General features: G+C 44.3%; 1 protein-coding gene across 1 annotated transcript in view; it reads right to left on the bottom strand.

The window, feature by feature from the left end:
* UBE2O (ubiquitin conjugating enzyme E2 O) overlaps positions 1–13,005 on the bottom strand; it is a 60,080-nt gene that overhangs the window by 21,052 nt on the left and 26,023 nt on the right. The window contains exons 2-3 of the mRNA XM_062506170.1: positions 5,785–5,844; positions 595–705 (exon numbers count right to left, since the gene is read on the bottom strand). Coding sequence (XP_062362154.1) covers positions 595–705; positions 5,785–5,844 — 171 coding nt within the window. The remainder of the gene's footprint in view (positions 1–594; positions 706–5,784; positions 5,845–13,005) is intronic.

Below are 13,005 nucleotides of genomic sequence, written 5' to 3'. Positions count from 1 at the left end.
CACAAAGACTAATTTTTCATCCCAGAGGAGCTCATATCCTACAGTCTTCCCGCAGGCTATGACTTGGGATGAGTTATAACATTCCTGCTCTTCACTCCCAAATTATCTTTACCTCAGAGGAGAAAGAACAATTAAAACCTACTCCACCTGGTCTCTGGAAATCACCTATCCACTCAAAGAGAAAGCAATATGTTTGAGACTGCTCCAGCTTAACAGAAACATGCTTGACTCATCTCAGCATTTTTATAGCCTGTTTAAACAGCAGTGGTGCCACAGCCATGGGCTGCCCTGGTCAGGCTGCCACACCAGCTTTCCACACTCAGTGCAGGTGTTCTCACACAACTTAATGTCAGCCTAGCCCTTCAAAACAATTTGATCTCAGCAATATGATGAGAAACACAGAACAGATGGGGAGACGAGGAGATGCTGCATCATCCTCTGCTAGGGAGGTTGCTTGCAGCAAGTTTAAAATAAAACCAAACTGCAGATGCATCTTGCACAACATGGATGCCTTCAAGAGAGACTTGAAGCACAGCAGCATCCCTCCAAACCACCAGGCCCTGGCTCCCATGTGTATTTTGGCTGTGTTCTCACCCAGATATGCTGCAGGTCTTTGCTGTTGACAGGGTAAAGGATGCAGTTGGTTCCCACCAGCTTCACAGCACACTCAATGTTGACATCAATTACAGTTCCACACTGACTGTCCTGAAAACACAAAACAGAGAAAAAGTTTGTTACCTATGGAAGGTCCTACATACAAATGTATGTGTTTTGTGTACATGTCATAAGTTCAGAGACAAGGAAACTTTAAAACTAAATGCCCTCCTACCCTTCAGGTCCTTGTTCTGCAGGGGCATTTCACACAACACTATGAGAGCTCAGAAGGTGAGATCACTATTACAGACTTGTAGTGTTTTCTTCCCAGTTAGAATGTGAAATAGCTGCTGAAGCAGAGATTCGTACACCTAGTCAAGTAAGACCATACTTTAACAGGTGATTAGTATTTACTTGCTTCAAAATCTGCCTGGCTCCCAGCTCCACAGGACCACCATACAGGTACTGCCTTGAATCAGCAAAGGCAGGTGTAGATCAGCAACAAAACAAATTCTTTAAAGCTGTTGTGACTTTACCTCACAATTTTTCAGGGCATTATAAATGGTCCTTATTTTGTGTCATACTGAAAAAATAATCTGGCACCTGTGCTCAAGTGTCAGGGTTTGCAACCAGGTAATTTACAGCTGGTCTAATTATAAGATGGTCTGTCATTACCTTCCCTCACTTTTTAACAAAGTTTTAATCTTTTCTGTCCCCAACAAAAGAAAGCATGCTGTCAGGAGCCTTCTGGGGGCAGCTTGGCAGGGAGCACACAATGTGCATGTTGCTCACACATATGGTGGAAGCCTGCAAGGAAGGGCTGCTAACCCAAACACTGTCAAAGGCAGCAGCTGCCCTGGCCTCCTGACAGCTTGGACAATCAATATTCTTATTTACTAAAGACCACAAGTCCATTATCAAAGCTGACTGAGGGCCAGCATGAAAAATGCCCTGGTATGAGCTGTCCTTATCTCAAACATCAAGGTCTCTGCTCCAGTAGGACTCTAGCACAACACTCAAAGGGCTTATACCCTACAAGAAGTGGATTTGTGTGCTCAGCTCTCTTCTTTCAACCACGGGAAATGTTTAGTCAAGGCTTTCACTCCGAGCCCTGGGCAGCCCTGGTGGGAGTTCAGGAGTTTGCTGGTGCTCAACTCATTCAGTCTCATCTTGAGGACTGGCACTTGGAGCAAAGACTGTCCAGGGTAATTCCTGGACAGATTGCTCAGCCCTTTTGGCTGGCTTGCTTTCCATTCCACCTGCCTGCTGCTAAGTTGTCTCCTCACACCAAACCAGCCCAGTGCCCTGCAGCCCCCAGGCTTCCAAGGCAATGGGATCAGGAGAGTGGGATCTGCCCCAGGCAGAAGCTGTGCCAGCATGGCCAGGGGGGTTGGGAGAGCCAGGCTGGCAGACCCCAAAGCAGCAGGGGCTCGTTCCCTCCAGCTGCTCCACATATCACTCCTGTTCCTTTCCAGAAGGGCTGGGAAGCAAAGGGAGCCTTTCCCAGCTTCAGCTCCATCACAACAGACTGCAGCTAAGCTCGTTGCCTGCACAGGCTGCCAGGAAAGAGCCCAGCAGAGCTGTACCATCACTCTCACCTGAAATGGGTTGGACAGAAGTACATTGGGTTCACAACAGCTGCTGCCAGCACAATTCGAGCTGTGGGATGAGCGAGGCCTGCTCAGAAGTGGCACCTGCTCAATAAACCCACAGCTTCTGCAGGTTACAGCACAGCCACCTGCCCTGTTTTTCCTCCAGAGTAAGCTAAAACAAGCATACCCACACCATCCCCTGGCTGTGCTTTGCAGTTCAGGCCCTGTGTTTTAGAGTGTTTGTTAATCAGAACCAAAAATTCCCCCAGAAACAAATTCCTTGCCCTACACTGTGCATTTCAGAAACAATTTTTCCTTTATCAGCAGCCAACATGACAGCAGCTCTGAGACATTATACAATCCAACACCTGTGATTTCTGTGGATCATATTGTCTCATGGTCTAAAACCCCTTTAATGGATGGTAAAAGTACAGCAAGCAATAAAACCAGGACTGGAGTGACTGATGTGTTCCAGCACCCTCTGCCTGTTCTCTAAGTGAGTTGCTCCATGGAGAAGGTACCTGCACCACCCTAAAGGTGCCTCCCACCTAACACAGCAGGGTGCTATTAGTCATGGCCAAGAGCAACAGGTTTAGCTCAGCTTGCTTCTCCTGCCAGTTATAAAATGCTTCAGCAAGTACAGAGCCCTGTCTGTGATTAAGAAAGTAGAGATCAATGAGCTTGATCTGGGGTTGTGGCCAGATTTGTGGGCTGTCAAATCACAGTTCTCCCTCACCTGCCACTGAACCTTCCTTTACTATGAGTTTACTTATTTCCCTGTCATATGAAACATTAGCCTGTGACAGAAGATGCAGATTTGCAGGCTGAGGGGTTCTGCTGAATCACTCCGAGTTTAAGCAGTGCAGTCCCAGAAAGAGACCTTGCCAACTTGTCTCATATTCCAGGGCAGGTCCTTAGCTGGGCACAGCTCAAACGCACCCATCCTTTCATTAGGTGATCCCATTAAAGGAGGGGCCAAATGAAACAAGCTGACAGTTAGTTTTGTTAGAACAAAAAATCCGTTTCCATCAATTCGGACAGGAGAACTGGAAAAGGGAGGTGACTAAACTGAGTGAGAAGAGCTGATGGCTTCAAGCCCCACTCACTCCACAACTGAGTGCACTCCCTACACCTTGTTCCTGTTTCTTCTGGAACCCTGACATCATGCACCAGACTGGAGATACTGAATATTTAAGCAGTGATTGGATTCCTTCCCCATCACACAAGGCTTTAAGGCAGACCATCCAAGAGTGCAGCATCTCTGGAAACAGCCTTCAATCCCACATCTTCCATCTTCCATCCTTCTACTTTTTCCCTTAGCACTCTCTTTTCTAATAAGAGGATCTTCACACCACCCTTATTCCTTTGTTTAAAAGGGATAGCATAGCCCAGCATCCTTTGACGTGACAAAATCCAGGTGTCTGACAGGTTACAGACCTACTTCTTACCTTTTCCCCAAATTAGGATATCACCTGGAAAAAGTAACTCTTCCACTTTTCCTGCTTCTCTTCCAGCTGGATTAGACTTTCAGGCCCAACTGCATTCAGTGAAAATGATCTCATTTTATGCATTTCCCCCTGAAGCAGTCTTTCCCCACACACAGTGCTCAATGAGAAGCACATGGATTTGAGTCAGCTCTCCTCTCTTGAGGAACAGAGGATTTTTAGTCCTTCCTGCTCAAGGTTAAAAACAAGCCCTATGAGAGTGTGTTGAATACAGAATAAGTTTCATATTCTCCATTTGCCAGGCCAACTGGCGCAGGGCAACCATCCCACATCCTGAATTTGGCAGGCTGACACTTGCAGGTTTTCTATTTTAAACGTTCTTGTAATTTTTGGAATATATCTGCTAGCAAGTGAAGGTTTTCTTTGGGAATAAAGGAGGTTTATTGTTTAATTTAACACTAACATTTAAAAACATTTGAGGGTGAGGAAATATAAGTCATACTCAGATTTGTTATGCTTTTTAATAGAGAGAAGAAATGGAGTTATCAATTTCTTTCAGTGAGAAATCTCACCATTCCATCAATTAAAAAAATGAAGTTACTTGGCACAAGGGCCAAGCAAATACCATTATTTAAACGTGCAAACTGACAAAAATGAATATGCAAGACACGTGCTGGGTATGTATCTACCCAAATATGTGCAGTAAGTCAGGGGAGCTAATTTCTGCACAAATGAGAATGGAAACTGCAAACAAAAGCAGCATATCCAGGTTTGCCAAGAGGAGAACAACCTGCTGTCCTGAAAGCTTACAATTACTTTAAGAAGCACTGGATAACAAACACTTGAGAGACAGGACTCAAAGCAACCCCCTTGAGTGAGAAGAATATACTGACAGCTCCAGCTGAGCCAGGTACAACACTGTGAACAGCTGATAATTCCAGTTTCTACCTGTTCATTGTTTCAGATGAGAACTCTGCCATAAAGCTGCAGTTTTAGAAAAATATATTGACTTCAAATTTCCATTTCAAACAACCATTAAACTTCTTAAGGAAATACTTTGCTTCAGCAATTTTCAAATTATCATTCAAGGTTTTAGTTCCTTTTTTTCTTTGTAATACTCTGTGAAAAACGGGGTGGGTTTACTTGTATTAATTGACAAAAAGGGCTTTATTTAAAAATAAAAAAAACCCAAACAAGCCAGTCAGGTTAGAGAACAGCCTTCTCTATCCCTGCACCAGGCTGCACACCATGTGGTGCAACTGCAGCAGTTAGTGGCCAGCTGCTTCCTTCATCACAGCCTTGGTAGCCACATTGCTGGAAGCAAGTCAAGAGAAGATAGAGGGAAGCACATGGCAGGGCCATATGGCTCAGGGTTAGAGGTTACCTCTGAGCCACAGCAAAAAACTGCCAACCTTGCTGAACTCCTAAAGAGAGCACATCCCATCTGATCAATACTCAACCATCTCCCCAATATTGCCTACACAAAACCTGAATCCACACATCTCTGACAGGCACAAGTGCCATGCAACTAGAACAGAGTGGCTGGGACATAGAACAGCATCCAGAAAGGGCAAAGGGAACAATTATCAGCTGCTTTCTAAGAACCAGCTTGCCTTCTGTCAACCTAGCTGTGTTGGGTTTGTTGCATTTCTGGGAGAAGCTGGAAAAGATGCTGCTTACTGTAGGTTGAGATGTGTGTCTGAAAAATATTTCCTCCAAATTCTCTGCCAGAGCACACAAAGAAGCAAAGGCAAGCAGTGGAAGTAGGATCTGTCCCCACTCCAACCTCCCTGTTAGGTCTGAGAAAGCAGGTCCATAGTACCCACCTGTCAGAACGGATTAATGTAAAACTTTGAGAATGGCAGGGTAGACAAGCTTCTTGTGTCCTTCCCTGACCATGACCAGGACTGCTTGCTCAGGAGACCTTCACAGATATGCAATTGTAGAGAGGTAGCCTTAGCAGAATTCCATTTTCGCTGGATGCGGCTAAGTCTATCCAACACACTAAAAATAGAACATGCTCAAAGCATTACTGTCCAGCTCCATTCAGGCAATTTGGCAAGTCCTAGAAATCCATGCAGCAGCATCACAGTAAAAAAAAAAAAAAAAAAAAAAAAAAAAAAAAGGACAAAGGAAAAAAAAAAAGCACTTACACTGGAGCTCATGTGCCTGACCACATCTCGAGGGACCACTGAACGATCTTCAAGCTTCAGCTAAGGAGAGAGAAGAGAGATTGGCTTTAGTGATGACCCCAGATGACACTCAGTCAGACATAACATGACAAATACAAATGCATGGTATCCCAACCCTCCAGACTGAGGAGGATCGCAGCGGAGGATGCTGAGGTACTTCCATACACAGAGTTAATCCCCTTGGCACAGTTGCAAAATCCAGTTGACAGATGTGACATCAACAACCAGGGGATCCATCCATGACTGTGCTCTAAGTCAGCAGACACATCAAAAAGGGTGCAGACATTGACTCATTCATCCCCTCAAGTCTTCCTCTCCTCTTCCTGCACCACGCATCATTTCCTACCCACATCCAGTCTATGTAGCAGAGAAAACAGAAGATGCACAAAGCAGCACATCACCACAGTTCTGTTTCTTCCTTCATGCTTTTCACCCAAGATACTCCCAAGTATCTGTGGAAAGACTGTTTAACCTGAGGCACATAAAGCAAGGTCCTGTACAGTAAGAAGTCTTGGCTGGCAGGGGAATAGGTGACAAACCCACTGCAGCAAATACTTGTTTTGGGGAGGGAAAAAAAAAAAAAAAAAAAGGCTGTTTCTGCACTTAGCTCTCAGGTACACACAGGTAACAAAACATAATTAAGACCATGGATGAAGTCAAAGCACTGCTTATTCCAGCTCCTGCTAAAGCACTTGCTGGCAAAGAACTCTGGCAACAAAGAATGTGGTTGGACCATCCTTATGTGCCCTACAGCAGCTCACAGGCCTGTGAGTACTAGGAGTGCTCCTGGAAAGGGAATGTATCACTTTCTGAATCTCCAGTGATTAACCAAGTGATGTCTTTCCAAAAGTGGCCCTTCAGTGACCTCAGGACTACTTCCAGGCTACTTCATTAAGTGTTTTCAATAAGCTTAAAACTAAAAAGTGCAGCTGCCATTGAATACACTGGAATGCTACATGAGGAATGATGTTCTACTGGAGGCCACAAGACTGAACTCCAATTTCAGGCTTGCTCAGCCTCCCAGTAACTCAGCTAAAATCTCACTCCGCTGAACAGGGAGAAGACTCATTAGTATTTCAGTGGTCCAGAAGTTATTTGCATTGGTATGTCACTCTGAGCCCTGCAAACACACTAATTACACACCCCATGCCCAGGGAAGTGCCACATGAATGCACCATCAGGGACAGAGCCTCTCTCACGTGTCACTTTGAGAACCAACCCTGCCACTACTGCTGCATTCCTGGCTTTGCCTTGTTCATCCCCAGTCCGAACTCCACTGTGCTTTGTCAGCATTTCATCCTCACCCACTCCCTGGCTTACAGCCTGCTTTACTAATTTAGACAAATCTATAATCCAAGAACAGGATCTGGAATCAAACCAAAGGACCTGAGTATTTATCATCTTCTTGACTGCATGCTTCAGTAAGAGAGGAAGAGACCCAGCCAGCCAGGCTTTTAGACCCAGGCTTTTTAGATCCTTTTACTTCTGGAGTCAGAACCACACTGGAGTGGGAAACCTGAAGCCCACAGCACATTTTCAGACTGTAAAAGTGTTTTCACTGCCTCTCACGTCCCACTGTAGTATATAGATAGACATCAATTTTATACAGCTTTCCAAAACTATTCTTAAAGTAAGTACTGTATAGGCAGCCTTTTAAAATCCAGAACCAGGCTGCAACATTCCAGTAAGTACTCAAGCATGAGCAGCAGCTTAGGTATTGTAAATGAAGTACTCTCGTTGCACAGCTCCAAGAGTATGATGATGCTTTCATTTCAAAATGCATTATGGGCTTAAATTGATTCATTATGTTTCAACACATCACTGAGCCATACTGCTCCCTATGATGCAGCCTCTGAAGAACCCAGATCATCAAAATGATTCGATGTTACCCAGCAGCAGCAATATCTTTGGGTTAGTCAATGCTGGTAAATCACAGAAACTGTAAATCAGCATTTTGTGATCCTTCCTCAAGAAAGTAATCATCCAAATTATTCCCAAAACAAGGCATTAAACCTTCCCTACAGGAGGACTATATTTAACCTATTTTCAGATCTCTTGACTTTTAAAGGCAGCATTACTTTCAGCTTCATGTGCCAGACCCACCTGTCTCAGTCACAAGGAAAAACAAGAAAAGGAGCAGGCAGAATGCCAGCATCAACAATAAATACTTTACAGGTCTGTCACATCATAAAAGACTCAAAACCCTCAAGAAACCCAACCAGAGCAAGCTGGAATGGCTACTGATGAACACAACAGTTCAATCATTCCTCCTGTCCTCTGTCACACCCAGAGCAATGTGATCAACAAGCAGTGGACACCCCCATCCCTCAGCACTGAGGGAATTCTGTTGCAGAAGCACTTTTAAAATAGGTCCTCACAGCTCAGTTGCTATATTTGCCTCTATGAAAGTCAGTATTAACATGTTCAGTTCTAGCCATGTGTCTCAGTAATAGCCTCAAGAATGAGAAACAGCAGTTTCCCAGAGATGCTCTGAGGAAGCCTATGCTCCTGTATGCCAAGCTGAGCTCCCTCCTCAAATGCAAGATGTGTTCTGTGTTGCCTTTTTAAAAAATAAATTCACTATTACAAACGTGAAATAAGGCAAACCAAAGACACTCATCATTACATGCACATTTTACCCCGGTGAAGAGAGATGACACACCCAGCCTGAGGTCAGTTATGTTCCTTAGGGCCTTGACTGCAAAAACAAGTGGCAGAATATCTTTGACCCCCATTTATTTCCTTTGCTATTCAGATGCTCTCTTGGTGCTCAGCAGTGAATCAGTGTCTGAGCTCCACAGCAAATTTACTCATCAAGAGGCAGCAGCTGCAATCTGAAGAACACCTGATACTTTAGCAGGGCTGATGACGCTCTCAAACCACACAGAGCAGGAGGGGTACACAAGTTCTGATTTTCTGCATAGAGAATAAACACCAGCAGGACCACATTCAGCTGAGTCATCTCACCTCAAATGAAATAAGGGAGCCATCAGAGCTCACACCTGGAACTGGGCAGACTGGAAGAGGACAGACATTTTCACTGAGCGTTAACTCATTAAGCCTTGGGAGCTTTCTGCTTTCATCCACTTGCTTAATTTGTTATTATAAACTTGTCATTTGAAACAAGAACTTTGTGGTTTGGGTTTTGTTTGTTTAAACTAACAGCAGAGGTTGAGAGAGATGTCTGACAGAAAACTGGATCCTCACTTTAGCAAACAATTTGGCAGTGAGGTGCAAACATCCCCAGGCAGGGGTGGGCTAAACTTCTACTGTAACTTTCTGGGTTTAATCTCTCAACTCCATTGAAAAAATGCAAGATATGGCACCAATTTTCCTCTCCAACAACTCCCTGCTGTCAAAAGCTCAAAAACAGAGCAATTTACTTTGATGATCTGGACTAGCCACAGATGCCAATTATTGTGGCAGGTAAATAAGCGACAAACACTTCTCTCAAGTTCAGTGGCAAATAATGTAGGAGTTGCTGTGATTGATACAGGGACAACTAGCCCTGGGTGGTGTGCATCCCAACAAACAGTACTGGAGATGCTCAGTAGTGGCATAAATCCCGGGTCTCTCTCTGCATACCTAAAACAGAGCTTAAATTCACTAATTAGCAGTTTAGGTTTGCTTGCAACACCATTGGTACCCAACAGTGCACAAAACTGCTTCCACACAGGCTCCAGCTACCGGTGTCAGCATCCCTCAGAACGTTTTATCCAGCAAAGGAGAAAGGACAATTCATTCATGCTTACTGCCAGCACATCCCTTCCTTTCCTATTTCCATACAGTTTATTTTCTGCATGGGGCAGGAGTCTCGGTATTTCACTTTAGGAGAAACAGAATGTGGTAATTCTACACGTAAATAACATTTTGGTTTGCTACTGCCACTTGCACTCCAGGTAGACAATATGGTTGCAGGAAGTAGGGATGAAAAAACTGTCCCCTGCTCCAAACACCTCAAGAACAGAAGCTGGGGACAAGTTTAAACACAGATGGGAACCTGAATACATCAACACACAGTCCTTGGTTGTTCAGCCTCAAATATGCCAGGACACACCTTCCTTCAGAGGAGCTGACTGCTGAGCTGTGTTGCAGGTTCAACCCACACGGGGACACCAGGAAGGACAGGAGACCTTGGCACTGTAGCTCAACACTCAGCTATACACAGATTTGGGAGCACACCTTTCACCTGGATCAGCCATGGTTTTACAGCTGCATTTCTGCTCACCCTGGCTGTGGGAGAGGACACCTGATCCAGTATAATGCCTGCCAATGCCAGCTCCCCATGTTAAAGTTCATGCTTGGCAAGTGCTGTCTCAGATTCTGGAGCAGCTGAGGGAGCTGGGGAGTCTCAGCCTGGAGAAAAGCAGGCTTAGGGGGGAACCTCCTCCTCCTTTCTGGTAACTCCCTGACAGAAGCTGTAGCCAGGTGCAGGTCAGGTTCTTCTCCCATATGACAAGAGGACGCAGCCTCACATTGTGGCAGGAGAGCTTTAGACTGGATATTAGGAAAAAAAAAAATCTTCATTAAAAGGGCTTTCAAGCACTGTCCCAAGCTGCCCAGGGAAGTGGCAGAGTCACTTCTAAATCCTGGAGGGATTTAGAAGATGTGCAGCTACAGTACTAGGGGACATCATTTAGTGGTGGGTTTGGCAGTGCTGAGTTAATAGTTGAACTCAAAGGTCTTTTCCAACCCAAGAATTGCAATGTCTGACCAATAAAGAATTACATTTGCTCAAGGGTGATTGTGTGATCCCACAGCCTCTACCTCCAACACAATCACTGTGGTGACAACATCTCTTCCTATTCCAGACACATTCTGAATTTCATCCTCCAAACCAAGAGCTCTGGAAATAAGCTCGTACAGATGGAGGAGAAAAAGCAGCACACACATATTGGTATTTGCTTATAAAAATGAAAATACAAGGCACCACAAGAAAAAATGGAGGAAAGCACAATGCTGGATATGAAACTCTGTACATTGACCTGAACTGCTGTATGATGATTGAGATGTTTATCACTTCAGCTGACTCAGAAGTGAATTATCCACTATGAAAGCTACTTCTGCCTCTTGACTTAAACAAGGACTTGGACAGCAGGGGCCACCACAAGGGCAGAGAGGCCAGGCTGTGACCTGCACAGACCTGTCACTTCAGTCTAGGCTACTTGTTCATCTCACAGGTCCCAACCCACCCCTTGCAAATCTTGTTGAACTGATCTGATCTAAAGCACTGCTCCCAGGCTCTGCACCCACACCTGTAAACAAAAAAAGGTAAAAAAAGAAGAAATCACTTGCAATTTTGTGAAGCCTATTTTGAATTCTCTCAATGGGACTAAGAAAGTGTGAGGGAAAAATAATAATGCCCTTTTTAGATGTATTAACATTTTCTGGCCTCCTTTTTAGTCAAGCCAAAGTTTTATCCATAAAAAAACATGTCACACTTATCTTTTGGTGACAATGTAGAAACATTGTGATGGAGGAGACATGAACTAGGTACCCGATTTCTGTCCACAATCACTTAGAACTTTAGACTTAACAAAGATGGAGGGTCTTTTTAAGGTGCACTGGCGAGTTCTCCTGGCAAATCAATATCTGAATCTGTTCTGGAGTTAAAAATTAATCCATTCCCTGGGACATTGCTCCAGGGTCACCAGGAGTGTAAGTGTCCTACAATCACCACATTAGCATTCTGTTTTGAATGGACAGCACCCACTTGAGCACTTGGAAGTTGCCATGGAAACTTGGAATATCACTGCTCAGAAGATGAAGAAAACCCATAGGTTAAGAGCAAACCACAGGGAAAACAACTACTGCTGCAACAGGTAACAAGGCACCACAGACCTCTCCAAACCTCAGGAAAACACCAGTTAAAGCTAAATCCAAAATACCTGGTGCTGGGAAAAGGTAAAACTCTGTTTCCCTGAGCTGACACACAGGCTCCTTTGGAGGTATTTTGAAAGACCCAGACAACCTCTCAGCACCTGAAACAGCACATGATGTATGACAGTTCCCATGCCTGGTTTCTAAACCCAAAAGCAAATAGATTATTTTCTCCAGTCCTGAAGCTGTGACCTCCACCAGATGCACTGGTTTGTGACCAGGACCACCGCCCGGCTCTTACTGGAGGTTAAGAGGAAACCTTTCTACATAAAGCAGCTCCATCCCCAGGCAGGAGGAGAAAACAAAGCAGCTCCAGAGCTGCCTTGGTACTGGAATGGCTGTGGGATGGGTGCTCATGGAAATGGGCAGGAGGGAGCACAACTGGCAGCAGCCAACCCAACTCAGCATCCCCCAGTTATTAACTAATAAGGCTTGATTACACACCCAAATTCACTTCAGCTAAAACCAGAGTATAGCAACCAACTCAACACAAGCTGTTTTTAATTTTACATCTAGATGAGGTGTCTAAAGAAGCAAGTTAGCTGTCTAAATATAGTATGGATACACCAAGTTAGATGACAAAGGTTCAGAAATTCAATGACCCAGAAGATCTGAAGCCAAGATATTAAAATATCTTTTCAGTATCAACACATTACTGATGGCACCACATACTACTCTTGGAAAAATATGTTCCATATCCAAAGTTCACTTCCCGTGAAAGACTTGTGTTACAGATTTCTTTACAACATGAGCAGTTGTAAAAAGCAACAGCAAAGAATCCCCTGGAAGCCCGGAGTTGATTCACACTGTGACATTTCAAGTGGCACATGTTGCTTCACTTCTCACTGGAGTTTTCCAGCCCTGCTGGGTTTCTATGAAAAAAAAAAAAAAAAAAGATGGGCAAATGGGACAGAAGATAGACTGCTAGAAACTTAAGACTCCTGAGAACTAAAATTCTACTACCCAGAAGAGCTGAACAATGAGCTACACAATACAGAAGGTTTTAAAAAGAACCCTTGAGGGATGCAGCTGCAAAAATATGAAAATAAATATTTTGCACTGATTGGTACAAAAGTTCTGCCTATGATACCACCTGGACACTCCTACATCTCTAGCACAAGTAGTCTGTGGGTATTCCAGACAAAAAAATTCAAAATCTGCTGGAGACAGGAGGCTGCTGAGATTCCTGCATTACTTACAGAAGAACTATACTCTTCTGGGGCAAGGTCTAAATTTTTGCCTGCACAAGTATTAAATGTCAGAATACTACATGGCTTTCTACACCAGCATAGAACTGAGCTG

This window comes from Cinclus cinclus, chromosome 20 (genome assembly GCF_963662255.1).
Source record: "Cinclus cinclus chromosome 20, bCinCin1.1, whole genome shotgun sequence".
Classification (NCBI taxonomy): domain Eukaryota; kingdom Metazoa; phylum Chordata; class Aves; order Passeriformes; family Cinclidae; genus Cinclus; species Cinclus cinclus.
Note: the sequence above shows the minus strand (reverse complement) of the source record. Positions and strands in the feature narration are given on the sequence as shown.